The 22,555-nt window shown below is 42.7% G+C and overlaps 1 protein-coding gene across 1 annotated transcript in view; it reads right to left on the bottom strand.

Annotated features, from left to right (window-relative positions):
* The window catches only part of itga3 (integrin subunit alpha 3), a 165,418-nt gene extending 146,804 nt beyond the window's left edge, over positions 1 to 18,614 (bottom strand). The window contains exon 1 of the mRNA XM_033035336.1: positions 18,139 to 18,614. Within this exon, the coding sequence (XP_032891227.1) occupies positions 18,139 to 18,323 (185 nt within the window). The 5' untranslated portion in view covers positions 18,324 to 18,614. The remainder of the gene's footprint in view (positions 1 to 18,138) is intronic.
* Positions 18,615 to 22,555: the final 3,941 nt, after the last annotated feature.

Raw genomic sequence — 22,555 nt, forward strand, 5'->3', positions numbered from 1 at the left:
TGGAAATGTCAAAGATGAGAGGATATTGCTTCAAGGTGAGAGGGGCCAAGTTTTTACATGGGGCATGGTGGGTTCCTGCAATGTATGCCAGGTGTGATGTTGGAGCCAGACAGGATAATGGTGTAAGAGGCTTTTGTATCAGCAGGCTATGTCTCAGAAACATATAGGATGGCTGGAATCACGCTGTCTGGCAGAGCATTGTTTTGAATTGGATGTCTTGGTCTTCAAATATTATTTTCCCTGCTGGTGTGGTGACATCAAGGGTGAATTTCATTGCCAATGTCAGTCTTTGCTGAAGGGTGGCTTCCAGAATATCAGAGGTAGGTTATGAATGTATAGAACAGTACAGCACAGAAACATGTCCTTCAGCCCAAAATGCTCATGCTGAACATGATGCCAAGTTAAAATAATCTCTTCTGCCTGCACATGAGCCATATCCCTCCATACACATGTGCCTATGCCTCTTAAACAACCCTATCGTATCTGCCTCCACCACCTTCCCTGGCATTGTATTCCAGGCATCCACCATTCTCAATATTAGCAACTTGCTCCCCCCCCACCGCACATTTCCTTTAAACTTTACCCCTCTCACCTTAAAACTATGCCCTGCAGCCTTGGGATGAACCCAATTATCTACTCTAGCTAAGCCTCTCATAATTTGAGATACCTCTCTGGTCTCCTGAGTCATGCTTCCTTTGTTTTGTACATGTTAGCCATCAAACGCATTCTCTCATATCCTTCATTGAATGTTCAGTCACGAAACATGTGCATACACAAGATTCCTCTGCATACTACAGCCCCATTGTTCTGAGGTAGAATGACCTTGGTTCCGAAGTGAAGGAAATGTCAATGGAACAGTTTCCCATTAGTCATGTCATTCAGCTTCACTCCAACAGGAACTTTACAGTAGTTTAGTTTAGAGATCAACATGGAAACTGACGCTTCAGTCCACGAGGTCCATGCCGACCATCGATCACCTGTTCACACAAGTTCTGTTCTCACACTTTACACACTAAGGGCAATTTACTTAAGCTAATTAACCTACAAACCCACATTTCTTTGGGAGGTGGGTGGAAACCCGAGCATCCGGAAGAAACCCGTGCAGTCATAGGGAGAACATACAAATTTTACAGACAGCATCCGAGGTCAGGATCAAATCCGGGTCTCTGGTGCTGTGAGGCAGCAGCTCTACCAGCTGCGTAACTGTGCCACTCCACCACCTTTGTTGGTGCAGGACTGTGGTGGGATGTTACAAGAAAAGGGTGGTGATAATCATGCAGCTGTACTGGACTTCAGTCTGCACTGAGCACACTGTGTTGTGCAGGGTGTGAGGGTTCTGGGTTTGCATGCCACTATGGAATAGATGAATTCTTAAGGGCAGCCCAATTTGGAAAGGACACGCTGCAATATTCTTTGTTGATGCCTTTTGCAAGATTAATAAAGATCAAGTGTTGACCTTATTGTTGCTCCCTAAAGCCAAACACATATTCTGCATTCTATATCCTTTTCCCAGATCTCCATGTTGTGTCTTTAACAAGATCAGTTTGCTCAGCGTGTGACTGAAAATAATCAACAGGATTTCCTAAACAGAACACACTGTTCTACGAAGACTGTAAACGCCACGATAACTTATATTAGCACCCTGAATTCATTCCACATCTATTTCAAGAAGAAAGTGCATGTGCTGGTTTACATGGAGATATACTGGGGTAACTCAGTCAGACAGGCAGCATCTCTGGATAGAATGAATGGGTGACGTTTTGGGTCGAGACCCTTCTTCAGAAAAAGTGTCTCGACCCAAAACATCACCCATTCCTTCTATCCAGAGATGCTACCTGCCCTGCTGAGTTACTCTAGCATTTTGCATCTATCTGTAGCTATTTCAAAAGGTTATGGACCCAATCACTGACAGAGAGGGAGTGTGTTTTTTTAATGGGTTACAGTGTGGGGAAGTCAATCTCCAGGTTTGCCTTGGAATCTCTAAGATAGCAGGATATTTTTACAGGAAGTTAAAAGCAGGTCTCGTTTTGAAATTTCCAAGATGATGGCTGTGCAGATTTTGCTATTCTTAGGAAAAAATTTTTTTTTATAGGATTACAAATCAATGGGATGTGGACACTGTTGGAAATGTGAATACTGCTATTTGCCCTTGAACTAAGAGTAATCTACATTGGTGGGTCAAGGGTCAAGATTCAAGAGTGTTTAATTGTCATATGTACTGAAATGGATCAACAACATTCTTAGTTGAAGGACCCTGGCCATACTGGGCATGAAGAGAACATATCCTTCCCTGAAGGACATCAGTAGACCAGAATATTGTTTTTTTTAATTACAATCCAATAGTTTCATTGTTCCTTGTAAATGGTATAAAGTTAAGCACATTATTGACAGCAGAATAATTATATCAGTACTTTTGCCAATGACATTTCATATACTGTGCACTGTTTACAACTCCAGTCCAAAGAGCACCAGAGTAAACTGTGGTGAGTCTATAAAACCTGATCAAATAAATGAAAGCCCTGAAGGCTATATCTGTAAAATACAGCATCATTTCAAAATTTCTCCAAAAAGAGAACCGATTGGAGATGGAGAAAACTGCAGATGCTCAAATCTGGAACAAAAAACAACCCGCTGGAGGATCTCAACAGGTCGAGTAGTTTCTAAAGCGCCGAGTTACTCCAGCATTTTGAGTCTATCTTCAGTTTAAACCAGCATCTGCAGTTCCTTCCTACACATCGACATTGCACTGCAGGGCGTCAATCCAAAACATAGGCCATCCCTCTGCCTCCACAGATGCTTCCTGACCTATTGCGTTCCTTATTATTTGCAACTGAAAATGATTGGAAACTTCCAGGTTAGCTTTGTTAAGAGTTTTGCTTTAATGTAAACTTTAGAAGCACAAAAAAAACCACAAAAAAACCCCCTGGAGCCACGCAGTTCATACTTGTTCATCTGATACCCATCTTCTGGCAGTCACTAGCGAACACACTTTTGTATCTTTATACATGTGTCTACATGCAACAAAGAAAGTCCGTGTGGGGATTCAGCCGAGAACACTGCTATTTTGGCTCATTGCCTGTTTCAGTGCATTCAAAATGTTTGAGGTTTACCGAATGCAAATACCACACAGTGGTAACTAGAACATACCTATGAAACACTCTCAACATCAGCATCTAAAGTTGTGTTTTTATCTTTTTCTGTCTTCTACTTAAATGTCAGGAAAAGGCACACAAAAAAAACATGGGTATATAGAAAATAACATAATAGTATATACCAGAAGGTCCAGAACTCAGCTGCCTGCATTGTCACCAGAACCCCATCACCGAACACATCACTCCCATTCTCAAACAACTGCACTGGCTCCCTGCCCAATACCGCATTGATTTTAAGATTCTCCTCCTCACTTTCAAAGCCCTCCACAATCTCGCTCCTCCATACCTCTGTGAACTCCTCCAGCCTTACACTCCATCCCGATCCCCTTCTTCCTCCCTGCTCTCCACTCCATCTGCCCGACTGTCCACGATGGGGTTCAGAGCCTTCAGTCGTTCTGCCCCTTGCCTCTGGAACTCTCTCCCATTATCCATCCGTACCATAGAGTCTCTTCCAACTTTTAAAACCTCCCTCAAAACTCACCTATTCAGACTGGCCTATCCCACGTAACTCCACTTTATCAAATTCATGGATATGTTGTTTTTGTTTCATTTTATTTATAATTTGCTTGTTTTAACTGTAAGGTGTCCTTGAGTGTTCTGAAAGGCGCCCATAAATAAAATGCATTATTAGAAGTACAAAAACCATCAAGATTTATTTTGACACTTGTGGTCTTCCATCAATTTAAAGTCTTTATCAATTTGATGACAAACCATGTATTTCTTTTGTCTGAAGAAGGGTCTCAACCCGAAGCATCACCTATTTCCTTCGCTCCATAGATGCTGCCTCACCCACCGAGTTTCACCAGCATTTCTGTCTACCTTCTAATTCTTTTGGTAGATCTTCAGAGAGGCCAAGGAGTTACAGTGTTAGAGCAAAGAAAATGAATATGTCTGGTACCAGTATTTGCTTTCAAACAAATAATGAATATTTTATGTTCACATAACCCATTGATTGAGATTTTTATGTGTAAGAAGGAACGGCAGATGCTAGTTTAAACGGAAGATAGGCACAATCAGCAAGAGTAACTCAGCGGGACAGGTAGCATCTCTGGAGAGAAGGAATGTGTGACATTTTGGGTCGAGACCCTTCTTCAGACTAGTTAGGGATAAAGCAAACGAGAGATATAGACGGTGATGTGGAGAGATAAAGAACAATCAATAAAAGATGTGCAAAAAAAGTAACGATGATTGAGATTATTAGCTTGATGTCCGAGTGATCAGCCAGAAGAAGGTTGTCGATCTAGAACCAGCCTATTCCCTCCACAGATGCTGCCTGACACACTGAGTTTCTCCAGCACTGTTTTTTGCTCAAGATTCCAGCGACTGTAGGTTCTTGCATCTTCATTGAAGACCTCATGGCCCATTGTCACATATATTCCAGTGAATGAGTTGACGATAAATTGAAACTTGGGCTTCAAACATATTCATGTAAAAATGTTACCTTGCTATTGCAGTGGAAGTAATACGTTTCCCATTTGTTTTATAGATTAGCTCCAATCCAGCCAGAAACAGGTTAGAAGCAAGCGACGGCTGATAGGGTGGAGGGTGAAGACAAGGGGGACTTGTTACGAATGGGGGGGGGGGGGGGGGGGGGGGGGACTCCTCCTTACTCTTACTCCTCCTTCCCCCCCATTCGTAACAAGGAAAGAGTCCTTGTCCTCACCTTCCACCCCATCAGCCGTCGCATACAGCATATAATCCTCCAACATTTTCGCCACCTCCAACGGGCTCCCACTATTGGCCACATCTTCCCATCTCCACCCCTTCTACTTTCCTCAGAGACCATTCCCTCCGAAACTCCCTGGTCAACTTGTCCCCTCCCATCCAAACCACCTCCTCCCCAGGTACTTTCCCCTGCAACCGCAGGAGATGCAACACCTGTCCTTTTACCTCCCCCCTCAACTCCATCCTAGGACCCAAACAGTCTTTTCAGGCGAGGCAGAGGTTCACTTGCATCTCCTCCAATCTCATCTATTCCAGGTGTCAATTTCCCTACATCGGCAAGACCAAACGCAGGCTTGCCGATCGTTTTGCTGAACACCTAAGCTCAGTCTGTCTTAACCTACTGATCTCCCGGTGGCTCAGCACTTCAACTCCCCCTCCCATTCCCACACTGACCTTTCTGTCCTGGGCCTCCTCCATTGTCAGAGTGAGGCCCAGCGCAAATTGGAGGAACAGCACCTCATTTGGGTAGTTTACACGCCAGCGCCCAGCGGTATGTACATTGACTTCTCTAACTTCAGATAGCCCTTGCTTACTCTCTCCATCCCCTTCCCAGTTCTCCCACTACTCATATTAAAAAGAGTGATGTATGTAGAGGAGGAAATGCTGCAACTATTACTGAACATTATAGCTCAGTGTGAACTGTGGACCTTACCAGATTAATTTTAGAAATAAATTAGGATGTCTTCTCTGTATAAATCACTTGACACTCACATTGCATTTTATTGCCAGTGAAACATTTCACAATGTTTTCCCCTCTTATTCATCTTTGGTGAATCAAGAGATTACGTAAACTACAATCCCACAGCACTGGAAGTAGTACGGAGCCTAATGTAGTGTGTTTAATGGATTAATCCCCCTTTGAATTCCAGGGCTCTAGATACCAGTGCACAACGCAGACACACAAGGGACTGCAGATGCAAGTGGTGAAGTAACTCAGCAGATCAGGCAGCATCCCTAAAGGACGTGGATAGGCCATATCCATATTCTCCAAACAAGCTGCCTGACCATTTGACTTTGGTTTCCCGTGCATAACATAACGTGTTTTTTTAAACGGACTAAATGTGCTGCATGAACGGCCGCTTTTAAAGTTTTTTGTGCAGATTACATAATAATGTAAGTTTCCTTCCAAAAGGTTATGTTGCATGAGAAAGTAAATGTGACTATCCTTGTATTAAAACCCATTTATGGCTGTGAGATCTTTCAGCCCAATATCCCTCTGGAGAGATAAAGAACAATGAATGAAAGATATGCAAAAAAGTAACAATGATAAAGGAAACAGGCCATTGTTAGCTGTTTGTAGGGTGAAAACGAGAAGCTAGTGTGACTTGGGTGGGGGAGGGATAGAGAGAGAGAGAGAGAGAGAATGCTGAGACTACCTGAAGTGAGAGAAATCAATATTCATGCCACTGGCTGTCAGCTGCCCAAGCGAAATATGAGATGCTGTTCCTCCAATCTGCATTTAGCCTCACACTGTCAATGGAGGACAGAAAGGTCTGTGTAGGAATGGGAAGGGGAATGAAAGGGTCCAGCAACCGGGAGATCAGGTAGGTTCAGGCGGGCTGAGCGAAGGTGTTCCGTGAAACTTCCTTCAGTTCCCCATGTATTGAAATTCTTCCACACACTGTCGACCAGAGACTCCCTTACACGAGCACTATCCTGCACACTAGGGACAATTTACCATTTTTAGCAAAGCCAATTAACCTACAAACCTGCAAGTCTTTGGATTGTGGGAGGAAACTGGAGCACCCGGAGAAAACCCACGCAGTCACGGGAAGAACGTACAAACTCCCTACAGACGGTACCCATTGTCAGGATCGAACCGGGATCTCTGGCGCTGGAAAGCAGCAATTCTACCGCTGCTCCATCATGCCACCCATCTCTCCTTCTCTGGTCAAAATCCATTACGTTTGCATATATCACTGAAGCACAAAGGAATTTGTTTTTCTATTTCAAGGCTACGCTTTTTTTCTAAATTGCTTTTGCTACACATGTTCCATTGGTCTTGTGTATATTTGCTGGGAGAATGTTTCTCCTTGTGGGAAAATCTACAACTTGGGGCATCATTTCAGTATAAAATGTCATCCATTTAAAACAGAAAATAAATTTCTTCTCACAGAAGATCATGACCTTTTGGAATTCTCTACCGCAGAGAGCTGTGGCAACCAAGTTACTGGGAAAGACTTTTGAACTTTAGGGAAGTCAAGTTTTTTGGGATTTGGCAGGAAAGTGGAATTAAATTCTAGGTCAGATTAGTTTATTCATGCTATTCCTTATTTTCTTATCCTACATCCGAAAGAATCGCAGCAAGAACCTTGTCTATGCAAGATCTTGATTATTTTCAACCTCAGATAAAATATGAAAATGGAAGATTAAAAAAAATCTGCCTCCTCAAGGCTTAAATAGCTTGTTCGTAATACACATTCACTTTCAATCTGCAGCTGAGATCAGGCTGCTTTTTAAATTTAAAAGCATGGGTAGAGAGGCTAGGTAACAAATTTTACATGAAAACCATTGATGTGAATGCTTTCTCATAGCTACTATATAAATTGTACCTTAGCTGCAATGCTGAATATCAAATAGCATTTTGATACATGTGCTGGCAAGTACTGAGAGGCAGGAGCCAAGTTGGGATATGAATCAGACAGTTTACAGTAGAGCCATCCACTCCTAAAAATCTGGCTGCACACACAGGAGATACTCTGTAGTCAGAGGATGTAAATTTGTGCCCCAGGTGTGCTTTGCCCAAACCAGGTAAGATGCCAAAACCAGCCAGTCATAAAATAGACTTCAGAGATACAGTCCCTTCGGCCAACCGAGTCCGCGCCGACCAGCGATCGATTGCCCTATACACTAGCATCATCCTACACACTAGGGACAATTTACAATTTTTACCAAAGCCAATTAACCTACAAACCTGTGCATCTTTTGGAGAGTGGGAGGAAACCAGAGCTCCCGGAGAAATCCCACACGGTCACAGGGTGTACGTACAAACTCCATACAGACGGTACCCATAGTCGGGATTGAACCCAACTTTCTGGTGCTGTAAGGCAGCAGCTCTACTGCCGCGACACTGTTCCGCCCCATAGGCTGAACTAAAGCATAAACATGGGCGTAAACAGAAAATAAACTAGAATAGAAACAAGGAACTGCAGATGCTGGTTTATAAAAAAGAACTCAAAGGATGGATTAGCTCAGCAGGTCAGGCAGCATTTTGGGAGAACATGGATGGGTAACGTTCTATGTTCTCCAGTCAATCTCCTGACCAGCTGAGTTACTCCAGCACTTTGTATCTTTTTTTAAAGAAAATAAGCTAAATGGAGAATTATGCTGAAATATAGCAAAGATTTGTTTGTCTTGGCATAACATTCAGGCAGCATCACTGGTGATAGTGCAGCCCTCCCTGATCAAGTTAATGCATTCTATGCTTGAGTTGTGCAGAAGGCCAACAGGGCCTACCAGGGGACTGTGGTGAAGCCAGGCAGCGAGGGCTGTCAGGGTCGAAGAAGAATCCATGTGCTATTGACTGGATGGCCTGTCACTATTGACTGGATAGCATATAAACAGGAGCATTTCACTGTATGTGTACGAAGGTTTAAACCAAAACATCATCATCATTATTGAAAACATCAACGGGCACGGTGCCTTACAATGCTATGTACGACAGTGATTGCAACTTCTACTGAAGCATGGATGCATGGATGCCGTTGGCTCACTAGGAGCTCATCCGCCCTTAAACCAAAGATAGACACAAAATGCTGGAGTAACTCAGCAGGACAGGCAGCATCTCTGGAGGAGCAGACCCTAGTCTAAAGAAGGATCTCAACCCAAAACACCACCCATTCCTTCTCTCCAGAGATGCTGCCTGTCCCGCCGAGTTACTCCAGCATTTTGTGTCTATCTAGCATTTCACTGTACCTTGGCACACATGACAATAACAACCTTTTAGTGGTCTGAGAAACGACTACTGGAGTTTCCAACAGATCTTTATTCAAAAGTTCGATATCCAGCATACAGGCTTTTCAGACACGTCTGCTCACAAGGTGGTCAGCGCTGAACTAACGCGCGCAAGTGAAAAACCGCGCGAAAACAACAGCTCCTCCCGCGCAAGTGAAAAACCGCGCGAAAACAACAGCTCCTCCCGAGTCACGTGACCGCGGCTTCCGGACGCCGGGTTCGATATCTGCGTGCACTAGCAGGCGCCGCTACAACCTAAACATTCAGTACTGACATCGTGGGCTGAAGGGCCTGTTCCTGTGCTGTACTTTTCTATATTCTATAATTCAATCTTGAAGCAAGTTCTCGACAAACAGAATAATTCTGAAACACCTTACAGGACATTGTGGAAACCAAACCTTCAAAAAGTGTGCAAAATCTGTAATTAGAGACATGAAGTGTGGTCTGAGGAAGTTATATTGCTTGGGGGGGGGGAAATTACAGGTTCAGATAATAAAATACAAACACACGATTTATGGTTTCATCAAAAACTGGAGATACTTATTGGAACACAGCTGCTACTTTGCAGGTTTATAGCTGTGTTTGCAATATAAACATTATATAAAAGGCCACTTCACACACAAGTTATTTCAGACTCTTTAGGGAGGTCTAACTGAATGTATTTTTATGGTCTTGAATTTATTGTCACCATTTTGAAATAGTAAACTTGTAATGCAACCCAAACAGCAAGTGCTACAAGCCAAAGTCAAAAGCAGGACATGAATTTCCACAACACCTTTTACATCCCCTCAGAAGGATGTAAAGTCCTGACAGCCAATAAAATAAATGTGAAATACAGCCCCTGTTGTAATGTAATGAAAATAAAATAGTTATTTTCAATAGCACCTTAGATTTACTGCTAAGACTAAGCCACAATCAGATTCAATATTACTACCCATGTGAAGATATGATGTTCCATTTCATTCTTTTGCTCCTTTTCAATACTGCTCCTTAGCTTACTACGAAAACAATTCATGCCATAATAAATATATTGTAATGTCAACAGGCACAAAATCCTATCATGGTATGGTTGAACATGTACACCATGGAGCTAGGACCAAGCTAAGAGTCCATAAAACAAAGTTTGTTTTTAATGTAAAATGCGATTACACAAATTGCATTTGAAAAGTATCAGCACATGTGGCAACCAGATTGTAATGCAAATTTTATGCAACTTCTTTGGCTCAAATGGATCCTTTAAATCTGTATCAATGAGGACATATAAGCTTCACTCTGCTTCTTTTAACACAGGGAAATTGTCACAATATTTATTTTATTTCAAATATTCTTTCCGTCTCCTTCTGTTCTGCCAATTCCTAGAGATGAGTAGTCTTCATGTATGAGCTCAGTGAGTGATGGTCATCATGGCAAGAATAACAAGTTCACAAGTTATAGGAGTAGAATTAGGACATTCAGCCCATCAAGTCTACTCCGGATTTGCACTGGAATCAGCTTCCATTAGGAGCACCAGTCACCTGGACTGGAAACATTACTTTTGCTTTCACTTTCGACATAACATGGTACATTGAACAGCACAGCACAGGAATGGGCCATTTGGCCCAGAATGTCCACGTCATACATTATGGCAAATTAAACCAATCTCCTGTGCCTGCACATGATCCATATCCCTCCAATCTCTGCATATCTAATAACCTCTTAACTGCCACTATCCTATCTGTCTTCATCACCATCCCCTGGCAATGCATTCCAGACGCCAAGCACTTCTTGCATAAAAGAACTTGCCCCTCACATCTCCTTTAAACTTTACCCCTCTCACCTTAAAGCCGTGCCCTATAATCTGTGACATTTCTACCCCTGGGATAAAGGTTCTTACTGTCTACCCTATCTATGAATTTTATAAACTTCTATCAGGACTCTCCTCATCCTCTAAGGTTCCAGATAAAACAATCCAAGTTTGTCCAATATAACTAATACCCTCATGTCCAGGCAGCATTTAGGTAACAGGAGATGAATAGACGTTTGAGACTTCCACCATTCCGTCAATGGAAATTAACCAACTCAGCCTGAACAAACTTAAAACTTGACTGAACTGAATTCAATTAACTCCTTTAATAGACTGATTGTTATTGAAATCAATAACAATCATAAGTGCCTTGTTGAAACGATAAGAGACAAGATCCAGTCACCCAATTCATTCCTGAGCCATCAAGCTATCTGTGTGGAATTTGTGTTTTCTGGCCAAATTTGCCCCGAGTGCTTTGTTTCTGCTCAAATCCCAAAGATGCCGGTGGTTAATTTCCCTGTGAGTATCGGTGGGCGTTAGAATTTGATGGGAGAGAGGGGGAGATAGGTTACAGGGGAAATTACTGGCATTGGCTCATTTGGAGAGTTCTACAGAATGGAAACAGGCCTTCCATCTGATGCAGTCACAGGGAGAAGGTGAAAACTCAACACAAACACCACCTGAGATCAAGGTGAAACATGGGTGACTGGAACCTCAAGGCATCAGGTCTACATGTCACCCCTGCACCAGTGAGGGTAAAAAGAAAACCCGCCAGGATGTCACCTGGGATGGAGCGTGGAAGTAAAGGTGCTGACAGCATTTACAAGTGTCTTGAGGAGCACTTGACCACAGAAGGCTATGGACCAGTTACTGTACAAAAGGATGAATAAAAGTATGCAGTCCAGTAGGACCATTCAGCTCAACAAATCCAGCTTCACATCAATTTCTTGCTCCCCTTGTTCATTTACACAATAGGTGCAGGAGTAGGCCATTCGGTCCTTCAAGCCAGCACCGCCATTCAATGTGATCATGGCTGATCATCCCCAATCAGTACCCCGTTCCTGCCTTCTCCCCATATCCCCTGACTCCGCTATTTTTAAGAGCCCTATCTAGCTCTCTCTTGAAAGCATCCAGAGAACCTGCCTCCACTGCCCTCTGAGGCAGAGAATTCCACAGACTCACCACTCTCTGTGAGAAAAAGTGTTTCCTCATCTCCGTTCTAAATGGAGAACCCATGTCTCCTTATTCTTAAACTGTGGCCCCTGGTTCTGGACTCCCCTGAATTTAATTCAGCAACCTACAGACTTTCCCAGGTAACAAATGATTTCCATTTTTACAGATATCCTTAAGTCAATTTTTGTCCATAAGACGGAAAATACACCAACATTACTTAGCACGGTAATCATTCCTTCACAGTATTGTAATGAATGGTGTTTAATAAAATACAGGAAACTGATAAGAAAGATTGCACAGCTGATAGAGCTGCTGAATCACAGCCGGAGACATGGGTTCAATCCTAACCTTGGGTGCTGTTTATGTGGAGTTTGCATGTTCTCCCTGTGACCATATGGATTTCCTCTGGGCGCACTGGTCTCCTCCCACATCCCAAAGACGTGTGGGTTTGTAGGTTAATTGGCCTTTATAAATTACCCCTGGTGTTTAGGGAGTGGATGTGAAATTGGGAAAACACAGAACTAGTGTGAACAGGTGATCGACGGTTGGCGTATACTCTGCCCATTTCCATACTGTATCTTCAAATCAGCCAAAAAGAAAAAAAATACAGAAAGCAAAGAGAAAGAGGAAACTAGTTCTGCTGTTTGTGGGATCTAATGAATGTACACGTCAGACTTTTGAATGTAATAATATTATTGTAGATTATTTGTATCTATAGATATTGATAAATTAGTGAGTTACGAATCCATGAACAGTCTGTATCCTAATGATCAGTTGTGTCTTGTATTTATCTGTTTCGTTGGTCACATGTCAATGGTATTTGTTTTAATTTCTTATACAGTGGCCAGTAACACATTCTCACTTATTTCTGGTTGAAAAAGTTCCTCTAGAATTCATTCTGTTCGCATTAGCCTTTGCTGGCTTTAAAATGTTGCATAGCTGCTAAATATACACCAGTTAATTAGATCTGTTTAACGTCAACTATGGTAGGTTACCATCCGTGTAATGGAGTAGGGATGAATCATGACAGCGAAAACCTTTCTGGCCTCCATGTGATTTGTTCATCTTAATGGCCTACAAAAATGATTCGCCAAAGAATAACTATAATTATCAAATCATTCTGGAACTTTACCTTTTAGAAGGTTGTGTGTGTGAATGCTTCAGACATCACAGCTATACTATGGGAGTGGTTGCATTTAACTAGGAACTTTCCCCAAGGACAGAATGCCTCGAATAGTTTCATGACAAAAGAAGAGCTGAAGTAATGATAAGGCAGCAAAACCATGTTGCTGGAAATATTATTTACATTGCAATATGCAATTATTTTAATGTCAAAGTTATATACTCTGTTGGTGGAAAATTCCTGCAGAATAAAAAAAAGCAAGATTCAAGAGAGTTTATTGTCATGTGTCCCAGATAGGACAATGAAATTCTTGCTTTGCTTCAGCACAACAGAATATCGAAGGCATGAATGCAAAACAGATCAGTGTGTCCGTATACCATTATATAAATATATACACACATGAATAAATAAAACAGATAAAGTGCAAATAAACAGATAATGGGCTATTAATGTTCAGAGTTTTGTTTGAGTTGAGTTCAATAGCACAAGATTACTTTGAGGGCTCAATATGGTAGGAGGCAAGAGGTTGGTACAAGTTTAGGTTGTATGGCCTGGACATATTGGTGGACATGATGGAGGTACCACTGGCATTTACCTGCTCAACCAATGAAACCTGAATCAATTTTGTGATCTATCTATTTATACCTGCAGAGTTTAACACAGAAATCCTTAAGTCGCCGTTGATAGTTTAGCATCTGCAGTGCTTGAAATATTTCCCACTGCAATCAACGAAAGTCACTGAAATTGATGTTTATTGAAGGTATTTATGAACTGGATCTCAATGAAGTGTCTTGTAGTTTTAGACATCGAGAGCTACAGTCAGAAACAGACCCCTTGGCTACCTAGTCCATGCCAACTCTCAACCATTTGCAGTTATTCTACCATAATCCCATTTTTTTTTTAAATTCTCCCCACATTCCCAATAACTCCTACTCACATGTACTCCAGTGGTAATTTATAATGTTCAATTAAACTGCTTGCCTTTGGGATGTGGGAGGAAACTAGAGAACCCAGGAGAAACTCAAGTGGTCACAGGGAGAAGCAAAGATCTTGCTGCGCTATAGGATCTTTGGGGAGAAGTGTAATCTCTGTGCAGACAGCATCCGAGCTCAGGATTGAACCCTCGTATCTGGCACTGCGAGACAGTGGCTTTTTTTGGCTGTGCTACAGCACTGCTAATCTAACTTTCTCACCAGAGGTCCAAGATATTTTTAAATTATGTATAAAACTATGAATACCATTTATCAAACAAAAAAATGTCAAGATCACAATATCCTCACACGAGTTACCAAATAAGGAATTTCACGATAAATGTTTTAAAAATGTATGGTATTTTACCATCAGTCTTTGCTAAAAACTCAACATTATGTATAATAAGTCGATTAAACTTTGGTTCATGATATACAGTTGAGCAGAAGTAATTCTGACTATCCCTCCCCACTCTTGGATTCATAAATAACTGTGTGTCAAGTTAGTTAGTTGACCAGAGATTGTTCTGTGACCTGTCTGACCCAGCTGAAAGCTGAAGGATTATGGATCAGCATGCACTGTTGCTGGCTCAGAATTCTCAGCTCCCAAGCCCAATGAGAAAAAATGTGCAGATTTTATAACTTTCCAAAAGATGGGATTATGCTCCAAACTGCTTGGTGAATGTGAATTAGTACTTTGAGCACATGTTTATTTTGAATGCAGTAAAACCTTTTAAGGCTTCTCAAGAAGCATTATCAACAAAATTTAACACCAAGCTGCACAAGGAAGATTTCAGATTGATCAAAGAGCTAGACTAAATTAAGATTTAGTACAGGAGTAGAGTTGCTGTCTTACTGTGCCAGAGACCTGGGTTCGATCCCGACTATGTGTGCTGTCTGTACAGAGTTTGTACATTCTCCCCGTGATCGTGTGGGTTTTCCCCGGGTGCTCCAGTTTTCTCCCACACTCCAAAGATGTAGAGGTTTGTAGGTGGCATGGGTTGGAACTGCAGATGCTGGTTTAAACAAATTTCTGGAGTAGCTCAGCAGGACAGGTAGCATTTCTGGAGAGAATAAATGGGTGATGTTTCGGGTGAGACCCTTCTTCAGACTCACAGAGGGGGAGCAGCGAGAGAGGATGTTGCCGAACTCTCGTCGGAGAGAGGAGAACTTCGGTAAAGATTGCAAATAATCCCTAGTGTGTAGGATACTGCTAGTGTACAGGGATTGTTGGTCGGCGTGGATTTGGTGGGCCGATAGGCAACTTTAACGTGGACAAGTCAAACTAGCACCAAAGAGATGGATGATAATCATGTATATGATACGTTTTTCTAGATCAATGCATTGAGGAACCAACTAGATCTCATAATATGAAATGAAAGAGAGGGGAAAGAATGACTATAAAAGGATAGAACTTTGCAAGGAGTTTAAAATAAACATGAAGTTCAACAGAGAAACAAACAACTACAGATGCTGTTCTTTACCAAAGATAGACACAAAGTGCTGGAGTAGTTCAGCACTTTAGAGCACACAGGTTTGAGAGGCAGAATACTCACATGGAATGAGAATTGGTTATTGGAAAGAGAACAAAAATGAGAATGAATGGGGCTTCAGGTAGTGACTGGTGGGATATCACACAATGGATGCTCCTGCTATTCACAAAGCCATGGACCAAAGCGCATATCTTCTAAGAGGTTAAATATATGGAAGTTACTTGAATCACTATTCAGGTACTACAGTTGGTAAGAATGCATACAAATATATCAGATCACAATGCCGTCCATTGTCAAACGATCTGCTACTGTGTTCAAGATCTGCTACTGTATTCAGTTAACACAAGACTGCTTTCAATTCACACAGGAAGATGGTCAGTACCTTGACCTGGCAGGCTGCCAGCAATGAATAATTCATCAGGGCCCATTGTGAATCACTACCTGTGGCACTGAAGCACGACACAAAAAGTTGGAGTAACTCAGCGGGCCAGACAGCAGTAAAGATGGGTTGGGCATTGCCTTCACCGATACACATCCTCGCAGTTTGCCCACTCTACAGCAAAGATCTTATAAGATCTTTGCTCTACAGCCCACCATGGCCATACCAATAGGATGCCCCTTCTAGGCTCTTCCCATTTGTCCGCATGCGTCCTATCTCCCTAAACCTTCCCTGGTTACGCACCTGTCCAAATGTCTTATAAATGTATCTTTTCTCACCATAGATCTATCCCTTATAGTTTTTGATTCCCCTGCCCTGGGAAATAGACTTTGTGCGTTCACTTTATTTATGCCCCTCATGATTTTATATACTTCATTAAAGTCACTCGTCAATCTTCTACACTCCAAGGAATATTGTCCAAGCCTGCCCAATCTCTTCCTGTAATTCAGGCCGTCAAGCCCTGGCAATTCTAGTAAATCTTCCACTGTCCACTGCGAAATCTTCTTCACACTCTTTTCAGCTTAGTGACATCTTTCACGTAGTAAGGTAACCAAAACTGTACACCAGTGTTGTTTTATTAAGGCCTTGTGGAGCTGCAACATAGCATCATAACTTCTGTACTCCTAAGACGCAATCCTGGCAAGATTTGAGTGAATCAGCAAATTAGACCGCCAGGATAGGGTCATATTCTGATGCACCAATTTTTTATTTGGGTGAATCAGTCTATGTTTCAAAGCAACTCGACCTAAAATACAAGGAAACCGGCCCTCCCTGACTCTCGGTCTGAAGAAGGGTCTCGACAGGTGTCAGGGGTTATGGGGAGAAGGCAGGAGAATGGGGTTAGGAGGGAGAGATCGATCAGCCATGATTGAAAGACGGGGTGGACTTGATGGGCCAAATTGCCTAATACTGCTTCTATCACCTAAGAACATGACCAGAAACATCACTTATTCCTTTTATCCAGAGATGATGCCTGACCCGCTGAGTTACTCCAGCATTTTGTGTCTATCTCCGTCTGAACATCAGGTAGCCCCGGGCGTAACTCTGTTTAGGCAAGGGCAGTTCAGAGTAGGACAAGTCCTGCCTGCAAAGAGAAATATGCAACACTGCACATCCCCCTGCCCGCCACACACACAAAAAAACATCGGCAGAGGAATTTCTCGCTGATAAGGTCTTTTTCCGATGACTGCAAGACAAAACTCGGGCAAAATGGAGCGGTGGCGAAGTTCAGCCACAACTCCGGGCTCGGCGCTCGGGGTCGTGCAGAAACAGAGGAAATGTGGGCTTGGGCTACAGGTGCCCATTCACCTGCGAGACCAGAGATCACCTGGTAAACCCCCAAACGCCACGGGGAAATGTTAACCCGAGCGGGACGGGGGGAGGGCACGGGTCCCACCTTCTCGGATGAGTTGGCGCAGTCTTGTTAACCACTTAGTGTCTATTTGCAAAAAGGAAACCAGATTCATCCACAGAGTGGCCATGGTGGCCTCGGAAACGGCCGGGTCTGCGGTAAAGCGACATGCATCATTGGGATAGCATTATTCCCAATACCAACTATTACTATTGGATGGGGATTGGGAATAATGCAAACTCTCTGTTTTTGTAAGACCCCCCCCCAACCCCCACAATCTTATTCGTCCATTCCCTCAGTTTAAAGCCCCTCTGAACTGCAGTGAAACCAAAGGGTGTGTTTTCCCACGAAACACCGACCGCCCTGAAATAATTCGGCGCCTAATACTGAACGTACAGTGAGAACTTTGTACAAGGTGCGGATCGATCATTAGAGAGGAGAGAAAAAAAATAATTTTTACATACAACAGACGCTCAATAATGCAAACCAACCAATCTCCCAGTGTCAAAATATAAAGCCCGAGGCGCCTCTATGGAGCTGAATGTTGAGTTTGTTTTTAAAGAGTAACAAACTTGAAATAATTTACAACAGACACGTAGCCGACTGCTCCTATCCGCAGACATCAAGTTTAGTTTCAAGCCGCGCTCACCCGGCACAAATGGCTTACTGGACTAAAGCAAAGTCCCCACGTTTTTATTCTATAAAACTGATTCCCACTCTAATTTCACAAGCGTGCCGCGACTGGACTCCGCTCCCGCAGGGTGGTTCAGACATGCAACACGCCTTTATGATATAATGAAAGTTGAAACAAGCCCGGAGGCAACACAATTCTTCTTGTAGACTTGGCTGGTCGACTGCTTTTCACATTTCACCTGTTGTGAACAAAAACTCTCCCGTCCCGTACAAGACACGAGCAAACAAACCCCCCACACATATCCCCGGCTCTCGCTCGCGTTTGTTCTCCACTGTGTACTTACAGGTAGCGATCCTGCTTTTTCAACTGCCGGTGCAAAGCCACCGAATATCCGAAGTAACTGCCGGCTGGACCCTTTTTAATGATGGGGTGCGCCACGTCGATGTTGAAGGCAGAGGAGATGGCCAAGGCAGCGGAAAGGAGCGAGCAGACCCCGAGATGAAAGTGACGGGCGGCACAAGGCGCCATGTCGATTTCAAAGGCAGTGTTATTTGCTTCTGCGAGTTCCCCGTCTCACTCTCTCTCTCTCCGGCTCCTCCACACCCTGCACACGCCTCTTCTTCCAACCTGCGCAGGGAACAGAACTACTCTTCCGCACACAATCACATCCCTCCCTCTCCTCTGCGCTCCGCAAGTTTGAAACGCCCCGACACTGCACAGCCGCTCACGTTTAAGCCACTTCCTCAAAGCGCCCGCCTGCTGTCAGGTTGCTGCTGCAGCAGCCCTTGATTTTAATTACTACTTGTGGGGGGCGATCATACTGTGAACTGGGCGACAATTTGATGCGACGATTGCATATGATCCGCAGACAGGAAAAAAATCTGATCTCAGCGAGAAATTGGGTTTGTACATAATGGTTGCAATCACACCATTTCCATGAACCCCATTGATAAGTTTATAAAACCCAGGAACTGAAGGTAGCTGTTCCGCCAGTTAATTTAAAGGGTGAACATAACCACACCATCAATGGCAGTGGTGTGGAGAGGATGTTTCCACTCGTGGGAGAGTCTAGGAGCAGAGCTCATAGTCTTAAAATTAAAGGACCTTTATGATGGAAATGAGGAGGAATTTCTTTAGACAGAGGGTTGTGAATCTGGAATTCATTGCCGCAGGGGGCTGTGGAGGCCAAGTCAACGTATATATATTTTTAAGGCAGAGATAGATAGATTCTTGATTAGTACAGGTGTAAGGGGTTATGGGGAGAAGACAGGAGAATGGGGTTAAGAGGGAAAGATAAGTCAGCCATGATTGAAGATGAAATAGACTTGATGGGCCGAATGGCTCAATTCTGCTCCTATCACTGATGAACATAATTGATTTCCTTTCAACTCCTTTCTAGATCTGGATCATCTAGACCTCCTGCAATTTGCAAACAGTCTTTGGTGCACACTATCCCTCTTGCATTACATTCAGACCTGCATCATCTTGACACTAAGAATATCTATTCATTAGAGTCATACAGCGTTGAAACAGGCCCTTCAGCCCAAGCCCACATCAGCCAACATGTCTCAGCTACTCGACCACATCCTAACCTTCAACACCCTATTACTGAATAAACTCATCCATAAACTTCTGGACCTTGGACTTGGGCCCTTCCTCTGCAGCTGGCTTGTGGGCTTCTTGACCAGACGATGCCAGTCAGTTAGAATTGTTCACAACATTTCCTCTATCCTGACCCTCAACACTGGTGTCCCTCATTGTTGTACATGCAGTCTCTTGCTCGATTCCCTGTACACCCATGACTGTGTGGTGAAGTGCCAAGTAAACTTGATCTTTAAGTTTGCCGATGATACCACTGTTGTCGGCCGGATCTACAACCATGATGAGAGGGTGAGCAGGAAAGAGATTGAGAACCTTGGATCATGGTATCAGGCCAATGACCTGGCCCTTAACCTCAGCAAGAATAAAGAGTTGGTTGCTGACCTAAAGATGCGAGAGGGTGAACACAATCCTGCCCTCATCAACGGAATTGCTGAAGTTATGGTCAACTGTTTCACATTCCTAGGCATACATATCACTCGCAACGTAACCTAACCCCTTCACAGTGATGCAGTGATCAAGGAAGTACACCAGCGTATTTACTTTCGTAGTCAACTGAGAATATTGTCCACAAGGATTCTCTCGAACTTCGATATATGTGGTCAGATCAGAAAATTTGTGATCTCATCTCCCATCGATGCATTTTTCTGTAAATGTTGAAACGATTCCTGCTGCTGCGATTGTAGTTCCTGTGATACTATATTGCAATCAGACAGGCAATTCTTTGGCATTTCTTTTATTGTGCACTATTCCTAAGAAATGATATTGTTAGAAATAACACCAATTTGATGAGCCACAGTAACTTGAAAACCCATGACAGAATAGATATAAGATAGACACAAAAAACTGGAGTAACTCAGCTGGACAGGCAGCATCACTGGAGAGAAGGAATGGGTGATGTTTCGGTTCGAGACCCTTCGTCAGATGTCTTCAGATGCCTATCCAGCTGAGTTACTCCAGCGTTTTGTGTCTAGTGTATCTTCAGTTTAAACCAGCATCGGCAGTTCCTTCCTACACATATAATAAATATAGTTTTCTTTAAGGAGCTATAAATCAGCAAATGAAAATAATTTGGCAAAAATGATGAGGATTATTAAGGACCAGATTGACCATTAAACACATGTTGGCCCTCTTATATTGTTTATCCTGCTATGTTTCCCCTGCCAGATAGATTGACAATAGGAAACTCCAAGGAAATACTTGTTTATGATTTAAAAGCCTACCATTTTATCCTCTCCACTGATGTGTGAATATTGTTTTAAACATAAAAACAGTGATGGGTCAGGTACAGTTTCTTGGTCCATGATAATTGCCCATTCCTACGTTTTCATCCCTACCATAGCATGCATAATGTGATCCTTCTCTTGAAAGGCACAGCACATTACTCACTATGTTTTCCTGTCAGTACAATATTCCTGTGTAATATATTTGCCAACAGCACAATTCTATTATGCTAAAACTTGGGTTGATTTACAGTAGTATTTAGGTTTTAATTTTCTATTTTTTTTTAGGTAAGTGGAGAAACAGGCCCTTCAGCCCACAGACTCCTCACAAACAAATAATCACCAGTTCGCTTGTTCTATCCTACACACTAAGAACAATTTACAGAAGCTAATTAACCTACAAACCTGCATATCTTTGGAATGTGGAAGGAAACCGGAACACCCGGACTAAACCCATGCGGTCACAGTGAGAATGTGCAAACTCCACACAGACAGCACCCGTACTCAGAATTGAACCTGGGACTCTGGTGCTGTAAGGAAGCAATTCTACAGCCGTGCCACTGTGCTGCCACTACTGCTGTACCACTGTACCACTGTAATATTCACTGTAGATAGACACAGAAAGCTGGAGTAACTCAGCGGGACAGGCAGCATCTTTGTAGAGAAGGAATGGGTGACGTTTTGGGTTAATATTCACTGTGCTATTCACTGAAGAACATAATCTTCCTAAATACCCTTCAATTCTCCCAGGATTCTACCCTTTATCTATCCACTAGGGGTAGCTAAGAGTGGCCAGTCTTTAGGCTAAAGGACAAAACCAGAACACACAAAGGAAACAGGAAGAACGTGCAAGCTCCACACAGCCAGCACTGGGAATCTGGGTTGAACTGGGATCACTGGTGCCACAAGACAGCAACTCCACTAGCTGAATCATCCATTTAACCCAATGAAAAAAGACGTGCAGCTGGAGGTTTGGACATTGTGATTTTCATTGATGCTTTTGAGCTATTTTTGATATTAACCTGAAAATAAAGTCAAGTATTATCATTGTAGATTTTTTAATGCTATTTGTCTTAAACACAATCTGTTGGTTTCTAGTATGTCAAACACCATAGTGTCGGTGGTATTAACTCTGATAAAAACAACAATTTCACCATGGATAGGAATATCAAACTTGTAAAGGCACAGAATGTCACAAACTGCTGGAGTAACTCAGCAGGTCAGGCATCATCTCTGGAGATCGTGGATAGATGACAATTCAGGTCGGGACCCCTTCCATTCCACAATTTGTAAAAATTATTGTGGCTTTGACACATTAATTATTTAACTCCTTGTATAAATGTTCTGACAATAGTTTAAAAAGTACAAAAGGATTCACACAGAAATCTAAGCCTTTATATGGTAAGGCAAACTGCCAAGGCAATGTTGATCCCCAAAAATGATTTATACACCCAATGTATTTTTTCAAAGCATTGATCCAGTCCAGTATGTAACACAATTCTCTTGAGACTGAGTGACATCCTGATATAAGTATATAATGTTAGGAGGGGCACGCAGGTAGATAGAGTCTTACTCTGAGGGTGGAATTAGGTCATAAAGTCATAAGGAATAAGAGAAGAATTAGGTCATTGGGCCCATCAAGTCTACTCCGCCATTCAATAATGGCTGATCTATCTCTCCCTCCTAACCCCATTCTTCTGCCTTCTCCCCATAACCTCTGACACCCTTACTCGTCAAGAATCTATCTATCTCTGCCTTAAAAATATCCACTGACGGCCTCTACAGCCTTCTGTGGCAAAGAATTCCACAGATTCACCACTCTCTGACTAAATAAATGTCTCCCTATCTCCTTCCTAAAAGAATGCCCTTTTGAATTGTCACCTTATGATGAGAGGGGAAAAGACGACATATCTGTTGTGCTGCTGCAGGTAAAAATTT

The sequence above is a fragment of the Amblyraja radiata genome, chromosome 16, assembly GCF_010909765.2.
Source record: "Amblyraja radiata isolate CabotCenter1 chromosome 16, sAmbRad1.1.pri, whole genome shotgun sequence".
In the NCBI taxonomy this organism is placed as follows: Eukaryota; Metazoa; Chordata; class Chondrichthyes; order Rajiformes; family Rajidae; genus Amblyraja; species Amblyraja radiata.